This window comes from Siphateles boraxobius, unplaced genomic scaffold (genome assembly GCF_051911475.1).
Source record: "Siphateles boraxobius isolate OS27281-9 unplaced genomic scaffold, OSU_SipBor_1 19, whole genome shotgun sequence".
Classification (NCBI taxonomy): Eukaryota; Metazoa; Chordata; class Actinopteri; order Cypriniformes; family Leuciscidae; genus Siphateles; species Siphateles boraxobius.
In genome coordinates this window covers 22431742-22453232 of record NW_027508799.1, presented here as the reverse complement: position 1 = coordinate 22453232, position 21491 = coordinate 22431742, and the positions used below count along the sequence as shown (strand labels likewise).

The 21491-nt window shown below is 36.2% G+C and overlaps 3 protein-coding genes across 7 annotated transcripts in view; 2 read left to right on the top strand and 1 right to left on the bottom strand.

The window, feature by feature from the left end:
- The first annotated feature begins 4738 nt into the window (after nt 1-4738).
- ncaph2 (non-SMC condensin II complex, subunit H2) lies at nt 4739-12724 on the top strand. Of its 2 annotated transcripts, none has more exons than XM_077234300.1 (19): nt 4739-4926; nt 5426-5555; nt 5649-5750; nt 7903-7964; nt 8049-8124; nt 8211-8276; nt 8516-8595; nt 8798-8964; nt 9454-9572; nt 9677-9751; nt 9903-9972; nt 10096-10197; nt 10281-10325; nt 10399-10469; nt 11047-11143; nt 11298-11437; nt 11527-11628; nt 11728-11877; nt 12136-12724. In XM_077234300.1, exons 2-19 carry the CDS (start codon nt 5442-5444, stop codon nt 12277-12279), a joined length of 1782 nt encoding a protein of 593 aa, XP_077090415.1. In that variant the 5' UTR covers nt 4739-4926; nt 5426-5441; the 3' UTR covers nt 12280-12724. The 2 variants fall into 2 exon arrangements, with proteins under 2 accessions (XP_077090415.1, XP_077090414.1); XM_077234299.1 differs by having other exon boundaries at nt 4740-4809.
- Nucleotides 12725-14729: 2005 nt separating this feature from the next.
- Nucleotides 14730-19311, bottom strand: sco2 (synthesis of cytochrome C oxidase 2). Of its 2 annotated transcripts, none has more exons than XM_077234297.1 (2): nt 18731-19311; nt 14730-15688 (listed from the first exon to the last, which is right to left on the bottom strand). In XM_077234297.1, the coding sequence occupies exons 1-2, from the start codon at nt 18849-18851 to the stop codon at nt 14778-14780; spliced, it is 1032 nt and encodes a 343-aa protein (XP_077090412.1). In that variant the 5' UTR covers nt 18852-19311; the 3' UTR covers nt 14730-14777. The 2 variants fall into 2 exon arrangements, with proteins under 2 accessions (XP_077090412.1, XP_077090413.1); XM_077234298.1 differs by lacking the exon at nt 18731-19311 and adding an exon at nt 16342-16432.
- Nucleotides 19312-19455: 144 nt separating this feature from the next.
- Nucleotides 19456-21491, top strand: part of cfap54 (cilia and flagella associated 54) — a 40251-nt gene continuing 38215 nt past the window's right edge. The window contains exons 1-6 of one of the 3 annotated variants that reach the window (XR_013205240.1): nt 19456-19851; nt 19981-20086; nt 20220-20363; nt 20483-20651; nt 20738-20796; nt 21280-21423. Coding sequence is in view for 2 of the 3 variants with exons in the window: in XM_077234277.1 (XP_077090392.1) it covers nt 19547-19851; nt 19981-20086; nt 20220-20363; nt 20483-20651; nt 20738-20796; nt 21280-21423 (927 nt within the window). In the remaining variant the exon portion in view is untranslated. The remainder of the gene's footprint in view (nt 19852-19980; nt 20087-20219; nt 20364-20482; nt 20652-20737; nt 20797-21279; nt 21424-21491) is intronic. The other 2 variants (XM_077234277.1, XM_077234276.1) reach the window with 2 other exon arrangements.

Genomic DNA, 21491 nt, shown 5'->3' with positions numbered 1-21491 from the left:
TTTTGTGAATCGTATATTTTTTAAACCCAAATTACCTGATAATATCTCAACTGGACATGGCTTAGAATCACAGGACTATATTATAATCAATAAAGTGAAATCTTTAACATAAACCTCTCCTTCATAATCAGAGAATAGACTGGTCAAGATCAGCAGATCAGGCCACTATAGATGTTGACTAGGCCAACATCAATACACAACTATCAACACCCGATCATATTTTTCCTTGGCTTTTATTGCTATAACAAATTTGTTTTTTAAAGGGTATGGTTAAAGCAGCCAGGAACTAATGTTAAATAAATCAAAAGTCAAGGCCAACCTACAGTAAATTCTGATCACGATCATGGTAACTTCAAATGAAATATTTCCAATAAATCACCAACATCTAAACCTCTCTTATTCCTCAATAAGTCTGATTATGACAGAAATTCTATGAAAGAAAGTAAATCTGGTTAATAAGTGAGGCTGATAATGCTGTTTGTGGATTGTTTAATCCTTTGCTGAGATCTTGAGGGATTTAACGTCTTCTTTTATCTTCAGTTGATTCCATCTGGCTGTGGCAGGTCGTCAGTTGTTTATAGTAAAATCTCACAGTGAAATTTACTAAACAAAAAAAGTAAAATTCTGTGAATTACTTTATGTGGTTTTATGTTTTTTGCAAATTGCACATAATGATATAGTGGATATCTGTTAGTGTTTAATGTTCTGTTGGGATTTAAATCATTTCTGTTGAGTTTTGTGGGCCACATTGTGCTGAAGAGAGCCTGTGCTTCAGGATGAGCAGAGAAACATTGATGATATGCTGCATGTTGCTTTATTTAAAGGTAGTGACTGTGTAGTTGCTGATGCATTGATGATCTTTTTGTTAAGTTCCTCAACTCATTCATGTGTGCTGTTGTTAACTAAGATTTAGTTAAATTGAGGTTTTGTTAACTCGTTTAAGTCTTGTTCTCAGTGGACTCAAATTAAGCTCACAGTATAAATATTTAATGGCAATTGAACAATCAATTTCCTCAAATGAAATGAGTTATCTCCGGTTTTAATTTAGTACATTATTAATAACAGTAACACACTGTAAAGATTACATTAAAGAACTGTAAATTCAAAGCTGCTCTTGTTTTACTGCTTTTACGTGTGCTGTATAATTTATGATTTACAGTACTCTTGTAAATTAACAGGCTTACTGGCAACCAAAATTGCCAGTAAATTGCTTTGAAATTTACAGCAATTTGTTACGTTATTAGCAAATTCCTTGCTTTTTCTTTCTTGTTACAGTTTATTATTATTGTTTATTATTTAGATCCCCATTAGCTACTCCATTAAGCAGCAGCTATTCTTCCTGGGGTCTTAACAATTTTTTAACAAAATATTAACATCAAGGCTGTACAACAATGAAGACAAATACAGAAATGCACACAACATCATCTAAGACATCTAATTCACCCGCACACAACACAACACATATACACTAAACATAACATAATATTACAATATAAGCTCTTCTTTATACTAAATATTACAGCTGTCCGGGCAAAACACAAAATATGAAAAACACAGTTCAATAACCATAGCTCATTATAAAGTCATTATTAATTACATAATTAAAGTTACTCCAAAGTAAATAAATACAATCTCAATCTTTTGGAAAAACTAACATTGTGACTCTCTGAGACCAAAAATAACGGGAGCGAATTCCATGCCACCATTGCTCTGTAACACGATGTACTTTGAAGCTGATTTGTTCGACAGACAGGTAACAAGAAACGCCTTCACTTGATTGACGAGTGGAATAGGTATGAACGTCACTGAAGAAAGTCAATCTTCTATAAATAATTTCAGGTGCTTTTGTAATAATTATATTTTTTAAGAATTTGATAAGAGCATAATTAATTCTGCTTCTTACATGAAGCCATGCTAACTGATTGTGCATATCCCTGATACTTGTTCTAAAAGAACAGTTTAGAACAAGCCGAGATGCTTTATTTTGTGCAATCTGTAATCTATTTAAATTATTCTCTGTAGTTGAGGCCCAAATGATGGAACAATAGTCCAGATGACATAAAACTATTGATTCCACCAGAGTTTTCCGTATACGAAACGGTATGCAATTTCTGCAATGACGAACTACAGCCATACTCCTGCCCATTTTATTCAATATTAATTTTATCTGAGCGTTCCAGGTCAACCTGCTGTCTACAATCACACCGAGCAATTTGGCCTCCACCACTTGTTCAATTCTCAAACCACCAACTGACAAATTCAAAGCGGGGGAATCTTTTAAAAGATTAGATCCCAACATCATACATTTACTCTTCCCAACATTAATCTTTAACTTATTTACTCTGTTCCAATTTTCAATTAATTGTAATTCATTATTTAATACAGTATTAAGTCTGGTAGAGTCATGATCAGACACAAAAATAGTCAAGTCATCTGCATAAAGGGCAATAGTGGCACACCTCAAAATAAAAGACAGATCATTAATAAAAATAGAAAATAACAGTGGTCCAAGGCAACTCCCTTGAGGCACTCCACAACGCAAAACCTCTGTATCAGAATAACTACCATTAAACAGTACATTAAACGTCCTATTAGTGAGATAACTATGGATCCATTGGATTGCACACTTTTCAAATCCATAACAACTTAATTTTTCCAACAATAGATCATAATCAATTAAATCAAATGCTGCACTAAGATCTAACATTACAGTACCAACTAATTTTCTATCGTCAATTTCTTGCAACCAATCATCCGTCATCTGAACCAAGGCTGTCGTTGTAGAGTGCCCTTTCTTATAAGCATGTTGATAAAGTGAATTCAATCCATTTTTAGAGAAATATAAATTAATTTGATCATAAACTATTTTCTCCGTAATCTTACTCAAAATTGGTAGAATACTTATAGGTCTGCTATTTTTCCCAGAAAATTTTTCCCTTCTATTTTTTGGAAGAGGCACAATTTTAGCTTTTTTCCAATCAGCAGGAAAAACACATTTTTCTAAACTTAAATTAATAATATAACATATAGGCTTAGTAATCACATCAGCAACCATCTTTAATAGCTTGACATCCAATTCATCAACACCAGGAGGTTTATATCTCATTAACTTTAATATGTTTTCTACTGTAGTAAGACTTACTCTGTCAAATTTAAATGTACATGATTTATAGAGCATAATTGTATTTTTAATTGTCTTAAAAGATAAATCAGAGTATTCCTGTGAGATCATATCTTTTTTTAAATTCTGAACTTTCTTTGTGAAGTAATATCCTAAATAATTAGCTATATCAGCAGGTTTAGTCAAAAAAGTGTCACCTACATCTAAAAATGTTGGTACAGATTTATCTCTCCGCCCTGTTAATTGATTTAATGTATTCCATAATTTATTCCTGTCTAATTTTACTTCCTCAAATTTATATTCATAATAGATCCTCTTTTTTGTTCTGTTTAATTTTGTAACAAAATTTCTTAATTGCTTGTACCTTTCCCATATTCCATAATCCCCAGAAAAACTTGCCTCTAACTTTAATTTATCTCTTTTCCTCATAAATTCTTTAAGTTCAGCATCTAACCATGGAGAAGCAACATTTCTTGTCATTCGTCTTAATGGAGCATGTTTGTCAACAATTGGCATTAATAAATCTGTAAAAACCTTCAAAGCTAGATCCGGATCTACTACCTCTAATACTTGTGACCAATCCGTATTTCTAATATCAGCACAATAACTGGCCTCATTGAAATATTTAAACATCCGTTTGATTATTATTTTCTGTCCTGGTTTGAGAATTTTAGTTTTTCTGTTAATTGCGATTAAATTATGATCACTGAAGCCAACACAAATTGAGATTGCTTTCGAGCACAAATCAGTTGCATTAGTAAATAGTAAATCTAAGCATGTTTCCGTTTTTGTCCCGTCAACATTATAAAAAATTCTTGTTGGCTTTGTGACCACTTGCGACAAATTATGTATCGGATATAAACTGTAACTTATTTTTTAATGAGCAATTCTTCAGTAAAGTGGAAGGAGGCTGCTCCACCCACTTACATCTGTCTATCTATCTATCTATCTATCTATCTATCTATCTATCTATCTATCTATCTATCTATCTATCTATCTATCTATCTATCTATCTATCTATCTATCTATCTATTGTATAATGTCTTGCAGCATCTTAAGACTGTGCTGAATGTGATTTGTATCGAAAAATAAAAATTTGAGAACGAAATGAATGAAATTGCTATGAAATATGATTAAATAATCCTAAAATGATGTACTGTAATTGTTCACTTTTATCTTTTTGGTTATACGTACATCTCTGGGGTTAAAGAAGTTGATCATTCTGGCTGCCTTATAGCCTCCTCTTCTGGTCACCAAAGACCTTCACAGTGTAAAGGAGCAATGGGAGAAGGATATAAAGTTTACTTTACAAACAAACAAACAAACAAACTTGTGACGTGCAAAGAATTGTTACCGCAATTTTTTAAAATAGCTTAAATAAATCACCCATTTGACCTATGCTTTATTTGTTAAATTGTATGACCACATTTTATGTAAGATCTTTCTGTATTTTGTTCACTATGAATATATGAAAAGATAAAGCATATTATTATAAATCCCAAATTAGTTACCTTTGGCCTACCTGAAAATGGAGTAGATATTTTTCTCGAAAAACCATAAAAGATACAGTCGATACGCCTCCAGGCCGGCAGGGGGCAGTGGCTCAGCAGACGTCCTGACACCCTGTCGTTTGACGTCATGTACGCGGCAAAAACAAAATTGACGTACGCGCGGCTTCTCACTAAAGTGTAGGTTTTATGGTTTGCAAATTGCACACTTTATTGACACAAACGCTATAATTTTCAACAATACGCAATTAAGAGGATATTTTTATTTATCAGCCGTTGATTATTCGCGTACTAAAGGTGAGTATGTTTATGTTTATTATCGTTTCGCTGTAGCTTCAGTGCTGTAACATTAAAGCTGTTACTAATTTTAAACGTTTGAACGGTTTAAATTAAATTTAACTTACAGTTTAACAGTGAATCTGAGTGGTTATAATAAACTTCAAATGTAATGTTAATATTAATAAAACAGATCTATTTTTTGTGCATGTAAGTTAGTTGTAAGCTAGCAAATTTCCTGTTCACACTTTAACGTTAACGTTACTGTGTTTGAGTAAAAACGACATAACTTATATTATGTAAACAATTTTTTTTGTCTGTGACTGTACAGTACCATAGTAAAACAAAGCTTTGCTAATCAAAGACAACATGCAATGTTTTTTTACTTAAAAAAAAAAGAAAAAGAAAAAAAATATAGATAATCACTTTAAAGCATTTATCAATATTTTTGGTGGATGGCAGTTATTTGTTATGAATGATAAAAATGAACTATAATGCCTGTTAAAACAATGATTTACAGGGTACTTTGGAAGTTCATGGCCATGGATTCTGCAGAGACGAGATATGCCCATCTGCTGCAACCCCTGCGGGACCTCACCAAGAACTGGGACATTGACCTGGCCAGCCAGCTCGGAGAGTATCTTGAGGAGGTAAGAAAACACACTGAGATCAAGCACCATCTCAATGATTCAAATGTGCCTTTTTTCTATCCCAGAGTCTCATATTGTTGCTGTTGTTGACAGCTGGACCAGATGACCATTTCATTTGATGGTGGGAAAACCATGATGAACTTTGCAGAGGCTGCACTTTTAATTCAAGGATCAACGTGCATCTATGGCAGAAAGGTAAATAATGCTTTATGTGTGCAATACATTAATTCATTTCACTAAACAATAAGTTTAGTGATTTTCAATATACTTAAGTAATTTAAACAAGACATCTAGCTGTCATATAGCTTACAGTTTTTCTCAGTCGCTTTGGTACATTTCTCGAATCATCCTCGACATTTGCAAAACAGTAAGTGCATTTCTCAAAACTATTTGTACAAACAGCTAAACACCATGGATTACCTGCAAAATCCAGTCTCTTGGTCAAAATCATTAGTTCATCTCTCAAAAGTAAATATTTGTGTCAATGAACATGTCTGTGCCATCACAATGACAATTCCTTGTGTCATTGTGTACGGATAAGACAGTCAAATTGCTTAGTCATGTTGTCAATATATGGCAGCCAGAAGGGTCATCTGTGTATGTGGCTGGCGATCATATACTTTCCATCTTCATGCTGAGAAAAATTCCTAAATTGGGTTAAGGAATGGGGAGTAGGGTGAGAGGAACTCCATCAGTATCCTGTTGTGGGCCGCAAGCCATTGCCCTGATGATGTTGGAGCGATGGAAACTGACATTGTCCCAAACTATCACATACTTTGGCAGGTCATCTCCAATCGGACCCCTCTCTTGTTCAGGGTTGAGATCCCTGTAGAGAGTGTCTAATAAGGTGACAAGACGCTCTGTATTGTATGGCCCAATAATGGGAATATGCGTTAGCACACCATTCTCAGAGATAGCAGCACACATGGTTATGTTCCCGTTTCGTTAGGTTGAAGCCAGCCTCATCCATGTAGATGAAGCTGTGCGGTGGTTCACTTGTTTCCAGTTCCATTATAAGCTATATCCAGAAGACACAAAATTAGTTTTATGAATTACACGCATTTTCATTTTGGGCAAGATACAGTTACATCAAATGTATACAGCACATATTGCATCTTCTTTTCTACAGCCATAGTAAATGTGTAAAGGTCACACTTACTGGGACTTGCAGTCCTCTGTGGAAAAAATATAGTAATGCAAAACATAAAATTGAGTAAGATAAAAATGTCACTGTTTAAGTACACTTACTGTATATTGTAAAATGCAAGTGGAATAATGTAATATTGTATGAAGCATTACAGAAAGTATACAGTATTACAGTACTGTGCCTATTGTTAGATTACATACCTGTTCAGTCGTCTAAAAGTCTGAATGATTGAGGACACAGTTGTTCTCCCAACATTTGGCTGCACCCTTCGACCAGCCGTGGCCATTGTAAGCTCATGATTGAGAACATGGTCTACAAGTGTGGCTCTTATCTCACCAGGAACGCGCATATGTCCTTTTGACTCTTCTGCCTCTTCCTCTGTTTTGCCTCCCAGCTCCTCCGACACGCAGCCTCACTCCTCTTCCTCTTCTTCTTCCAATTCCTCGTCCCTCCATTGTCAGACATTGTAACATTGTGTTGTGCTCCGGCTATATATATATACTTGCCAGTTCATGGTTCATGAGATGCACCTTCGTTAGAGAAAGTCTAGATTCACCTGTGGGAGCAATTTACCAATTCTGGACAGATTTAGAAAAAAAGTCTAATGGAAATGTATAGAAATATGCTTGACATATTATGACAACTTGTTCAACCATTTTGCATGTAAAGACTTATGCTATGAACTAATGCCTAAATGTTGTGGGTTGTGAGACGATTCAACAGAGACCCTTTATAATACATTTTGATCAACGTGACATAAGAAATTGATAATGTAGGAAACAGCAGAGAATTGTGCATAATCATTTGCATGGATGTACCAACGCATTTGCAACTTGTTCAAAGAAATGAGAAACTGCTTTTTTGATGTGCACAAATGACACAATGATGTGAAGATTGAACTGGTAGTTTTGAGAATTAAACCAAAGAATGTACCAAAGCGACTGAGAAAAACTGTAATATTGTAATGAAATATTAAAGTTATTATCATTTATTTACTTAGTTAGTTTATTTAAGTATTTAAATTACAGATTAAACACTATTTGGAAAATTTGGCAGTTTTGTATGTTGATTCAGAGTTGGAAATGGCTTTAATGTTATTTGATGCATTAACTAATGAAACCATACTGTAAAATGTTTTATGAAATTAACATAGATTTGAGAGGGCACTTTTTTCTTTACAATATTATTCTGAATATTTAGGTGGAGCTCCTTCACACTCTGGTGTTTCAAACATTGGACTACATCTCTAACAAAAACAAGAAGTAGGTGTTATTGCTTTTGCCCTGAAATTTCCGTTCATTCTGTTGAATTGGTTTGTGACATGCTATTTGTGTTTATCTCAACAGACGTGATAAACAAGGTTCTTCATCAGATGGTAACCAAGAAAAAGCCCATTCAGGCAATGAAGGCGACGATTGTGAGGTGTGTAAATGAGCATTAACACTTGTTACCCTAAACACAACTTAACGTTTTATAAATCTGTGTTAAAAATGTTTGTTTTTATGCAGTTTGATGAGATAGAACAGGATGAGAATGTCAACTCTCAGAATATAACAATGAAAGATCCAACAGAGGTGAGTTGGGTTTCACCCCGCCAAAGGTTTTGTTTCTACAATTTTATGGGTAAACTGAACATCCACATTATTTTTATTTTGTGTCTCTTGACTGGGTAAGATTTGAAGATGAGATATGCTTATGATATTAAGTAATATTACTAACTTTGTAAATCTTCTGCAGATTAAGTTGTTGTTTTGCTTAACTTGCATAGCAATTTGTGTTTTTCTGGGTCTAATTATTCCTTATTCTTCTTTAGCCTGTGAAGATTATCCGTCTCCCTCCTGAGTCTCTCATTCCTGCCGAATCACATGAGAAACAGAAATACCCTCTTCTCAGGTAAAGACACTCTGACCCACACAGACAAATAAAAAGTTTGCACACTTTTACACGGTTCCATCTCTAATATGATTGGTCGTAAAGCCCAGCAGTACCAATTCAGTCCTCTTGCTCTTCGGGAGAATATTGTCTGGCTCAGTTGCAGGAAATGATGTTTTCGTACTAAAAAGAACTCAAATGTTTGTTAATCGTTATCCTCTAGTCTTAAAGGGGAGCTTCTTGGCAGCTGTAAGGATTTTCGGATTAATAATTTCACCTTGGATGAAGCAGGATTGATGCGCCTGGGCTCTTCCCACGCTCACTTCCTCAAGGAATTTGCAGAAATCCAGCACAATTTCTCTGTACATGCACCTGTGCCCTTACAGACAGGTGAGGACACAGACTTCTTGTTTTATTTATTTTTTTAAAATACCAATAATTGTCACAAAAATACTAAGCAGCACAACTGTTGTCATCATTGATAATAATAAGAACTGTTTCTTGAGCTGCAAATCTACTTATTAGTATGATTTCTGAAGCATAATCTGGCACTAAAGAATAGAGTAATGATGATGAAAATTCAGCTTTGCCATCACAGGAATAAATTACATTTTAAAATATATTAAAGTAAAAAACAGTTATTTGAATTCTAGCAATATTTCACTATATTACTGGTTTTACTCTATTTTATATCAAATAAATCAGCCTTGGTAGAGGAGCATTAGAGACTCCTTTCAAAAATCATTTAAACATCTTACTCAACTGACCCCAAACTTTTGAATGATGGTGTACCTAAACCATATTCCTATTTACAGACTAATGAATTCGCACACGCTGGTCTATTTTGTTTTTATCTAATTAATATCATCTGGTGTTTAGAAGGGGTTGCTGAGGTTGATGGTGGTAACGATGAAGAAGATGGTGGCGCTGAGGTTCTTCCTCCACTGGAAGATCATGGGATGGAGGTGGAGTCTGAAGAGTGGGTAGAAAGGCATCAGGTACCCAAACACTTTGTGATTGAATGTTGACATTAGTTATGTTTGGCATTCAAGAAAAGCTCTGTTCAATGTAAAGTTTTTTTTCTCCCTTTTATTTGTTCTAGGGCCTGAGTGAGGGGAGGATGCTGAGACCGAGACCTGAAGTACAGCCAGTTTCAGAGGAACCTAAGCAACCCAAGGTATGAGTGCTGCACTGACTTAAAATGCTCTCTTTTCATCACACATACACTTAATCAAGTAACCATGTTCACATGTAGTACCTGTTAAATTATCGTTTCATGATGTTGCATAATCATAGCCTCACAAAACAATCGCATGTGCATATTCTAGGAAAGTGTGGACCCTTGGAAATGGCACGACTCATATGCTGTGTTTGGGGAGGACAGACCTCTCAAAATAGGTGTGTGCTCAATCTGATGTCCCTCAGGATAGGTGTATTGACCTTAAAATAACTCAATTAATTATTCTTTTTTAAATATGACTTTTTGCTGTTTGGAGTTTTATTTTCTTCTCTGCTCTCTAGGCAAGTGTTATAAAGTGCCAGCAGGTCTTGAAGAGTCTGGAAAAAGGAAGAGGAAGGGTACTTCAAAACTGCAGGACTTTGGCAGCTGGTACTCTAAAGCTTGTAAGTTATTTTTATCAGGCTGTTGAAAAGGAACTACATATTTTTCTTGTGAATCTAAGAGTTGTTGTTATTTTCTTTTACAGTTGAGACTGCGGATCGCAAGCTTAAGAATGGACCTACTTATCCTGGTAACAATCTGAGACGTTTTGCTATATAATATATTTTTATATATTGTTGTAATATATATATTTTTAATTGCAGACCTTAATTACATTTTTGTGAGTAAAATGGGTCAGCGTCTGAAAGTACAGAAGCAGATTCTCAGGAAAAGGGTGAGTACAATTTTGTTTTTGTGCGTGTGTGAAGTGGATGTCAGTAAAAAAATAATTTTATGAAATTATTACTTTAATTTAGCAAGGATTCGTTAAATTGATAAATGTGACTGTAAAGACATTTATAATGTTACAAAATATTTCTATTTCAAATAGATGCTGTACTTTTGATTTGTCCTTTTCATCAAAAATCCTGAAGAAAAATGAATCTGTTTCTGCAAAAATATTAAGTAGCACAGCTGTTTTCAACATTGATAAGAATAAGAAATGTTTCTTGAACACCAAATCAGCATTTTTTCTGAAGGGTCATGTGACACTAGAGAAATGGCTGCTGAAAATTCAGATTTGCCATCATAGAAATAAATTACACTTTAAAATATATTACAATTAACTGTTTTCTATACTAATATATGTTTGTTTAATTTATTCCTATCTATTTTTTTGTACTGTATTTTATATATCAAATAAATGAAGCCTTGAGACTTCAAAAGTCATTTACAAAATCTTACCAATCCCCAACCTTTTGATCAGTAGTGTATTGTGATGTGTTGTGTAACCCAAGGTATTTTCTATTTAGGGTATTTTTGTCTCCGATGAGGAGTTAAAGAAAACTTACTTGGAACCAGAGAATCTTGAGGACCAGGTCGAGACGGTCCGGCATCCAGATGTAGAGGGTGAGATGCACACACTAACATGCATGCGTTTAAAATCATCCAACCCTAGATTTTTATTCCCCCTCACTGTCAATTAATTGAAATAGATCATAGAACTATTGTATAAAATGTACCAAACATAAACATTTTGCGGTATTCCTTAAATTTTATTCAGGCGAGGACTTTTCAGATCAGGAACATGACGACTTTGTTGATGAACTTGAACCTGCGGATCACCTCGGAGAACAGGAGCAAATTTTCCAAGATTTGCATATGAGCCGGATGAGTTATGAAGATCTGGTCAAGAAGAGTGTGGTATAAGAGCTTACAACCGATTTCCATCAGAATAATGATACATTAATTGGACAGTGGTAGGATATTCATTTTGATTTCTCTGTATGTAGGATCTGTTTCTGGTGAACTCTCAGAAGTATGCACAGGAGACAGCGTTGTCTCGAAGAGTCAAAGAATGGGAGGATGGAATCAACCCTCATCTTGCTGACCAGGTAATGTGGCATGATGTGACCGATTCTAATGTTTCCAAAAATGTAAAGCATAAAGAATAATAAATATAGAGAACTACCGATTGCAATTTTTGTATACAGGAGACCCGTCTTGCTTTTGACATCCATGAGTATGGAGACAGAATTGTCCAGGCACTCTCTAGCGTGGGGATGAAAAAATCGTTTGCCTTCATTGTCGAAGGCAAGGAGAACACAGAAGCCTGCAGATACATGCTGGCTGCGCTACAGCTGGTGGGTAAAGCTGATACACAGAGCAATGGCTGCTGGTACTACTAACCAGTGAGGCCACGATTGAACTGAAACAAGTGAACGAATTAGTAAATCGTGGCCACTATTTACTAATAATAGAGCACAAATTCTTAATTCGTGGCCACTGTATATATATTTTTGTCTGCATGTAATGTGCAGGGCTCTGTACATTTAACATAAAATGTCATCTTTTATAACAAAAATGTCAGTTTATGACCTGACGCTACTTTTCTATTACAGGCCAATGATTACACAGTGGAGATTGACCAGAAGGAGGGAGTTGAAGACAGCGTAGATACAATGGAACTCACATTACTGACTACACAGAGGGCTCACGAACGTCTCAAAACCTACAACGCACCTTCTGCTACAGATATTCCCTGACCTTTTACTTTTGTTTATTGCTTATCATCTCTTCCCTTTGGCCCCAAACAGAAGCTTTTTATCACAGACAACATCAAAACGCAAAGACTTTCTATGCTTTTCTATTCTAGGCATTTTGGTCTCGTAATTCAAACATGTACTGATAGTCAGCACTGCTCTTGCATTTGAATTTGGTCTTTAAACACGCTTGGATGAATCCGAGTCCCGAGATGAAAAAATAACCGATGTTTTGACATAAACTGCAATGCAAATGAGACCTGCTTTTCATTTTAAGAAGCTAATGTCATATTTCACGTGTACAATTATGATAAAAGTCTGTACAATTGTCTGTTTCTATGCATTTTCTGGACACTTCATCTCCAAGTAAACTGTCTTACAGTTACTAAGCCATTTTTATATAATTATAGAAGAATCTTGCACAAAAATAAAAACTAATGCTGCAAAAGTCATTTTTGTGTTTGATGCAAGTCAGATGCCACAAACATTTAGTAGCAGTGAGAAGTATGACATCTCTTTCAGGATTTTTGTGAGTTTGTGTTATAGCATGGATAAATAACATTCCTCAGTTTGTGCTATTATACAGGTCCTTCTCAAAAAATTAGCATATTGTGATAAAGTTAATTATTTTCCATAATGTAATGATAAAAATTAAACTTTCATATATTTTAGATTCATTGCACACCAACTGAAATATTTCAGGTCTTTTATTGTTTTAATACTGATGATTTTGGCATACAGCTCATGAAAACCCAAAATTCCTGTCTCAAAAAATTAGCATATCATGAAAAGGGTCTCTAAACAAGCTATTAACCTAATCATCTGAATCAACTAATTAACTCTAAACACCTGCAAAAGATTCCTGAGGCTTTTAAAAACTCCCAGCCTGTTTCATTACTCAAAACCGCAATCATGGGTAAGACTGCCGACCTGACTGCTGTCCAGAAGGCCTTCATTGACACCCTCAAGCAAGAAGGGTAAGACAGAAAGAAATTTCTGAACAAATAGGCTGTTCCCAGAGTGCTGTATCAAGGAACCTCAGTGGGAAGTCTGTGGGAAGGAAAAAGTGTGGCAAAAAACGCTGCACAACGAGAAGAGGTGACCGGACCCTGAGGAAGATTGTGGAGAAAGACCGATACCAGACCTTGGGGGACCTGCGGAAGCAGTGGACTGAGTCTGGAGTAGAAACATCCAGAGCCACCGTGCACAGGCGTGTGCAGGAAATGGGCTACAGGTGCCGCATTCCTCAGGTCAAGCCTCTTTTGAACCAGAAACAGCGGCAGAAGCGCCTGACCTGGGCTACAGAGAAGCAGCACTGGACTGTTGCTCAGTTTTGCATGTCATTCGGAAATCAAGGTGCCAGAGTCTGGAGGAAGACTGGGGAGAAGGAAATGCCAAAATGCCTGAAGTCCAGTGTCAAGTACCCACAGTCAGTGATGGTCTGGGGTGCCATGTCAGCTCCTGGTGTTGGTCCACTGTGTTTTATCAAGGGCAGGGTCAATGCAGCTAGCTATCAGGAGATTTTGGAGCACTTCATGCTTCCATCTGCTGAAAAGCTTTATGGAGATGAAGATTTCATTTTTCAGCACGACCTGGCACCTGCTCACAGTGCCAAAACCACTGGTAAATGGTTTACTGACCATGGTATTACTGTGCTCAATTGGCCTGCCAACTCTCCTGACCTGAACCCCATAGAGAATCTGTGGGATATTGTGAAGAGAAAGTTGAGAGACGCAAGACCCAATACTCTGGATGAGCTTAAGGCCGCTATCGAAGCATCCTGGGCCTCCATAACACCTCAGCAGTGCCACAGGCTGATTGCCTCCATGCCACGCCGCATTGAAGCAGTCATTTCTGCAAAAGGATTCCCGACCAAGTATTGACTATTGTGTGCATAACTGAACATAATTATTTGAAGGTTGACTTTTTTTATTTTATTAAAAACACTTCTTTTATTGGTCGGATGAAATATGCTAATTTTTTGAGACAGGAATTTTGGGTTTTCATGAGCTGTGTGCCAAAATCATCAGTATTAAAACAATAAAAGACCTGAAATATTTCAGTTGGTGTGCAATGAATCTAAAATATATGAAAGTTTAATTTTTATCATTACATTATGGAAAATATTGAACTTTATCACAATATGCTAATTTTTTGAGAAGGACCTGTATGTACAGTTTAAATTGACTGCACAGCCTGTGTTTAAAGAAATAACACGCTTCTATCATTTTATACTATTATAGTATTTATGAATGTTTTAAATTAGCTTTTATTTTAATATTTTCAGTTTTCATTTAAGAATTTAAACTTGTTCCAGTTAGCTGCAAACCTCTCTCATTTTTAAAGTTTCCATCTATCATTTATATTTTAGTTTTTCAATTACAAAAAACCCATTTTAATAGTTTTATTTACTTGCAGTTATTTATTCAAATAAGGAACTAGGATGCGGTTGATCAGCCTTGTAAAATAGAGCTTTATTGTGCAAATGCATATTTCTCAGATTAATCTGGAAATAATTTAACATATTTTTTCATGTGATTGCGTATACTCTCAGCAATCTGGGCATCATTTTTCATTCTATTGTAGTAGTCCAGGAAGAGTCCGTCTGGATTTACCAGGTAGATGATGATGGTGTGGTCCACAATGTAATCCCCATCCTCATCTTTAGGACCAGCGCTGGCATAGACCCTATAATCCCGTCCTGCATGCTTCACTTCTTCCGCAGTGCCTGTCAATCCAACCAGCCGTGGATGGAAATCTTTCACGTACTTGGCCATAGCAGCCACGTCATCTCTCTCAGGGTCAACAGTGATAAAAAGTGGCTGGACAGGGGGCAGGCTAGGGTCTTTATCCAGAATACACACCACATTGGTCATTTTATCCAGCTCGTCTGGGCAGATATCTGGGCAGTGGGTGAAGCCAAAGTACAAGAGAACCCAACGGCCCAGGAAGTCGCGTTTGGTCCTGCGCTGTCCTGTGTGATCCAAAAGATGGAAGTCTCCCTGTCCAACAGCCACTTTCCTCAACTGCTCCAGTCTCTGCATCTGGATCCTCTGTTCTTTCTCCCGGTACACATACCACCAGGTACCAATAATACCACCTCCGAAAAGCAGCGTCACAACCAAACGTGTACGCAGCTTGATCCCTGCCAACGAACCGGAGTTTGGAGTTTTAGAGGAGTCTTGAGAGTAAAAAGCTCTTTGTTCTCCAAATAAAGGTGGTAGACGGTAGTGTGGTGGAGGAAAACATTGAGCTGATGTTCTAAAGAGGGACTGATGGGTCTTTTTGAGAGCTCTACATGACGGGGACATAAGATGTGAAAGTTTAGTTATTTCTCCCGTTGTTGACCTCAGGATGCTCCATGACATCACATGCCATTTGAGTCCTCGGAGTCTCAACATCCTCAGAACAACTGATGGAGACAAAGAAAAAAGAGTGGTGTGAGCTGAACACTCAAATACAAATTGTTTTAATCAAGGTTCTAAATCCTGGAGATATGCCTTCCTACAGACCGACATGCTTTCATTTTCAAGTGAAAAGACCTGGATTATCTGGTACATAAGGTGTTTATTTAGAGTTTGAACTAAACTCTGCATCCAAATCCCCAGAAACAGGACTACAATAACACCCATACCCGTATGTATTATGAAAGAATATAAGAGTGTACAAAACCACATCGCAAACTCTTTATTCATCGTAGACACTGGAACAATGCTTAGTTATCTATCTGTGTAAGAATCAATAAATGAATAAACAATTAAAAAATATATACACCAAGTATATAAATAATTTTTGAAAATAGAAATGTTCGTCTTATTTTTTATAATACTGTTAATTGCAGTTTATATTGTTTTGTTATATTAAATAGACGGTATAAAAATAAACAAAAACATCGAAGGATTTTAAACTCTCACTGAAATACAGTATTCCATGCCAATGACAATATTAGCAAGCTAGCTCTGTGAGAGAAAAAAGACTTTAAACCACTATCTTTGGTCGGTGGAAATACAGGACTCGTGTTATATAAGCAAAATCCCGGTTAAAATACGTTTAAATGTTACTAACCCAACAGTTACAGTCGTCTGTCCTTACTACAGGATACACGCTTGAGCTCCGCATGTGACAACATGTACATTGTACAACATTCAAGCTGCGTGAGACTTGTGTTTCAAGGTCGCAGATTCATTTAAGGCATAACAAGTTGATCGCTTAACTTGATGTGATTTGAAATTATTGCTTTAAATAACATATAAATATTTAACATATATTATTTAGCAGTAAGTATTAATATTTGTTACACACACACAATGATAGATTCGTCATTAAAAGTGTTGCCGAAAAGCCACTAGATGGCAGGTTGATAAAGCAGAATCTTTTTTATTTTTTTATAGTATATGAGATGAATAGTTTAGTGGAAATGTATAAAATTGGAAAAGGTTTATTTATTTATAATGGTTTAGAAATTGTAGAGCATATACACTGCTTTACACCCAACACCCAACAAAACAAACAAATGGACTTTATATTTTTCCTTGTGGATCTTAAAGTCATTATATTCTTTTACAGTTGAGACTGCTAGCCTACTTATCCTGGTAATAATCTGAGACCTTTCTCCAAGTAGTTGTTGTAATTTGTACGAATGCTGTTTTTTCCTCCCATTTCAGACCTTAATCACATAGTTGTCTGAAAGTAGTCTACAGAAGCATATTCACTAGAAAATTTAATTTTGCATTGTTTGTGTGTGAAGTTGAACAGTGAATTAATAATTTTATTCAGCAAGGATGTATTAAACTGATAAAAAGTGATAGTAAAGACAATTATAATGTTACAAAAGATTGCTATTTCAATCATGTTTTTTTTATCACGGTTTCAGGTAAAAAATATTAAACAGCACATCTGTTTTCAACATTGATGATACTAAAAAAAAAAATTCTTGGGCACCAAATCAACATATAAGAAATATTTCTTAAGCATCATGCGACACTCTGGAGTAAAGATGCTAAAAAATTCTGCTTTTCCATCACAGGAAAAATTTAGATTTTGTCATAATAAATTATAATATTACAGAACTTTACTGTATTCTAATCAAATAAATGAAGCCTTGGTCAGCACAAGAGACTCCTTCCAAAAGCATTTAAAAATCTTAGCAACCCCAAACTTTTGAACAGTAGTGTATTGTGATGTTTCATGTAACCCAAGGTATTTTCTATTTAGCGTGTTTTTGTCTCTGATTAGATTGTATGGATCTCTACGTCAGACATGTCAGATCCAGCCCAGGATGCTGGATCCTGTCAAAGATATATGTTTTGTCTGGTGTCCAAAACCAGTAAAACTGTTAACAGCAAGTATGGTATCCAAAACTCTATTAAAAGCCAATCAGCCTGAGAGTTTGACAGAGAAAACCAGGGAAGAGCAAAAGCAGGAGAAATAGTAATGATGATAAAAACAACAGAGTTTATTCAATAATCTGAGTTCCATGTGTTTCAATGTTCAGACTTCGTCTGACCGATGCAAATCCAACAAGTGTTATTATACCAATGCACAAGCAATGGAAAATGACTGCTTCAAAACATAATTCTGAGACGTTAAAAACACTGAAATGGAGACATTCTCTTACTCACGAAGAAAAACATCTAACAAAACATTTAACATGTAAATCAAATAATAATAATAATATAAATAAATTAAAAATGATAAACTACACAAATGAGAATGATTATAAAATTCAATCATATAAAAACAAAAGTAGAACAGAGATGTATGGTTGCTTAAAGTAAGAGACACACACAACGGTTGCTATTGAGAATCCTTAGATTCTTCATCGCGTTTGGTCCTGCGCTGTCCTGTGTGATCCAACAAATGGAAGTCTCCCTGCCCGAACGGCCTTTTTTCTCAACTGCACAAGTCTTTGCATCTGGATCCTCTGTTCTTTCTCCCGGTACACATACCACCAGGTACCAATAATACCACCTCCGAAAAGCAGCGTCACAACCAAACGTGTACGCAGCTTCTTGATTCTTCTTCAGGAGTCTTGAGAGTAAAAAGCTCTTTGTTCTCCAAATAAAGGTGGTAGACGGTAGTGTGGTGGAGGAAAACATTGAGCTGATGTTCTAAAGAGGGACTGATGGGTCTTTTTGAGAGCTCTACATGACGGGGACATATGATGTGAAAGTTTAGTTATTTCTCCCGTTGTTGACCCCTGGATGCTCCATGACATCACATGCCATTTGAGTCCTCGGAGTCTCAACATCCTCAGAACAACTGATGGAGACAGACACACAACAAAATGTCAAATGATTTTGATGAACTACGATTTTAATCAAGGTTCTAAATCCTGGAGATCTGCCTTCCTACAGACACGCTTTCATTTTCAAATGAAAAGACCTTGATTATCAACAATGCAAAGTTATCTATCTATACAAGAACCAATAAAGAAAGAAATGCATAATTATACCTATCTCCTGTTGGTCCTCCACATCCTTCAAGTGCTGTAGGTTGTGATGTGGTGGCGCAGCGGATCGACCTGCGCAGCCCCAAACGCAGCAGAGTGCGGTGCACCGTGTATTGCGACACATTCTTCACATTACCATCATTATAAGTTTGTGTGAGTTGTGCCACAGTATTCTTTCTGTTTTCTCGGACCAGATGGATTAGCCTTAGTTGCCCTCGTGCATCGATGAGCCTTGGGCGCCCAACACCCTGTCGTCGGTGGTTTGTCCCTTCTCAGACCACTGTGGGTAAATTTTCACCACTGCTGACCGGGAGCAGTCCACAAGCTTTGCCGTTTCAGTAATACTCGTACATAGTCGCCTTGCCATAACAATTTGGCCCCTTTCAAAGTCGCTCAGATCTTTATTCTTGCCCATTTCTCCAACACGTTTATTAACGTTATATTATTATAGCTGGGATTTTTTTTACCACTATCTTGGTCGGTTCAAATGGACTAATGTCATATAAGCAAAATCACAGTTAAAATACGTTTAAATGTTACTAACCCTGTGTTGACATTCCTCACAACAAGATCAGATACAAACGTGAGCTCTTCTTCTTTTTGTTTGACGGAAGTTGGCATCCAAAATATTGCATTACTGCCATCTACTGTCTTTTGTTTAACGTTAACTTAGAACTTGTATCAGATTCGTCCTTCCAAGGCCTCGCTAGGAAATTAAACAAATACTTTCTTCTTTGGTCATTATTCCCACATTCTACTATACTTTTTACATTATACCCTCCTGTACCTATTTCCTCAGAATAAAGAAACTCGGGACCAATGCATTATGTATTTTTGAATAACTTCCAGACAGAAGATTGGCATTCTTGCCATCACATGGTGCACGCGCATGGCCGTGCACCGTGCAGTCGAGCGCGCGTCGTATCCATAACAACGGATTTAAACACAGTAGTTCTCACACGCTCCGTTGGAAACATGGACCCTTCACCAGCATCCTACTATGGACCCCTGGATAAAAACAACCCTGTCATTTCAGCATTTCAAAGTGACCTAAAAGAGTTTAAAGCGCATATAAAGAAACTTTTAGGCTCTCCGAACTACGACAACCGATCCTACTCCAGGGGGTAAGAGACAAACAAGAAAAAAAGAGCTAAAATCTTTAACCAAAAATAATGTTGGTCTTTTCACTGTTTTGTATTTTATGTTATTTTATTGACGTTTAAGTAAAATTAATGTACTTTGTTAACTGACAGGTCCATGAAACTGTTTGAAACATGGAACAAGTATAAATCTCGCCTTCCTCCATGTTATTTCGAAGAACACCTGTTGCAAACTGCTGATTTTCTCCTTGATTCTAAGGTAATGTAAACTGTATTTTTTACCCTTTTTTTCAAAAGTTACTTTAAATGTATTTTGCTAATGCTTTCCGTTTTCATTAATTTTTCAATATAATGTTTCCTTTATATAAATACTCTTTATAATTTCTTATAAGCTACACAGGCTTGCTCTCTGGCAAGGGTACAGACTCTATCTGCAGCAGTTTTGCACACTAAGCCTGGAAAGCATAAGAGATGTGGAGCACTTCAAGCAGTCCTTCTTCTCAGATGGATTTGGTTCAAAGAGAGCCCAACTAACGGTTAGAGATCCTTGCTGAAGTACATTTAGCTGTTTTCAATATAGCCTAAATGTTAGTTTCTTTAATAAATCGTGTGGTTTGATTCATAATGAATGAACTTTGATCCGTGTGTCTGTTAGTTCTGTGCTCTTGAGGGAGAATGCCAATGCATCTTCTATTTGGAGAGAGAGAAAAGTACACTGCCAGACCAGGGTGGGGTTCAAAAGTTGCTGAGTATCCTGGGATTTGTGCGCATTCTGATGCAGGCTGTTCTGCCTGATGAAAGTTTATGCTGGATCCTGTACAATGGTACCTTCAGCAGAAATATGTCTGGGTGCTGTACATATCACACTGACAATATGTGGTGATGTGACTTGTTTTCTATATTTCCTCAGGCTCCTTACACATGTATAACATATGCAGGTTCCTGATGTCAGCAGGCCATGCTTCACAGGTTCTCAAAAACAGTTTTACATGTTTTGTAGCACTTTTAAGGATAACAATACTGTTTACAAAAAGTATATATTTCATATAAATGCTGTTCTTTTGAACTTTCTATTCATCACAGAATCATGAAAAAATGCAACACCACTGTTTTCATCACTGATAATAACAAGAAATGTTTCTTGAGCAGCAAATCAGCATATTAGAATGATTTTTGAAGTAGTCTAGTCTAATTTTGTTTACCTCAGGTTGTTATGCAATACAAATAAGCAGAAATATAGAAAAAATAAAAAGGGGAAAAGAGTAAAAAAAATAATAATCAAATAATAATAATTATGTTTGTGAATATGTATAAAGCTAATCAACATACTTTCTTAAAATTTTAATTGACAACATGTATTACACTTCTGTGAATCTAATCCCTACATGTTTGGAGCAAGTACCTTTTTTGTGCAATATGTACTTTTTCTTTTCTTTTTTGGCCTTCGTTCAGGTTTTAGAGTACTTACTATGGGCATGCACATGTCTAGAGACTTCTGTTCCTCTGCTGACGGCCAACTTCCTGCCATGGAGGTCCACACTTTACTGTGCTGTGTGTGAATGTTACTTTCATGACTGTGCTTCAGTTCAGGCAGAGGTGGGTTTCACGCAAAAACAGTGTCTAAAGTTGCTCGATAAATTATCTTATAGCTTTATGACGGATAT

Coding starts and splice junctions, on each gene's coding strand:
- ncaph2 (XM_077234299.1), top strand. CDS start 4,760: ATGTACGCGGCAAAAACAAAATTGACGTACGCGCGGCTTCTCACTAAA. Junction 8,596..8,797: donor CAGAAATACCCTCTTCTCAG/GTAAAGACACTC, acceptor GTTATCCTCTAG/TCTTAAAGGGGAGCTTCTTG. Junction 10,198..10,280: donor CAGCTGGTACTCTAAAGCTT/GTAAGTTATTTT, acceptor TTTCTTTTACAG/TTGAGACTGCGGATCGCAAG.
- sco2 (XM_077234297.1), bottom strand. CDS start 18,851: ATGTGTCGCAATACACGGTGCACCGCACTCTGCTGCGTTTGGGGCTGC. Junction 15,689..18,730: donor GGAGGACCAACAGGAGATAG/GTATAATTATGC, acceptor TGTCTCCATCAG/TTGTTCTGAGGATGTTGAGA.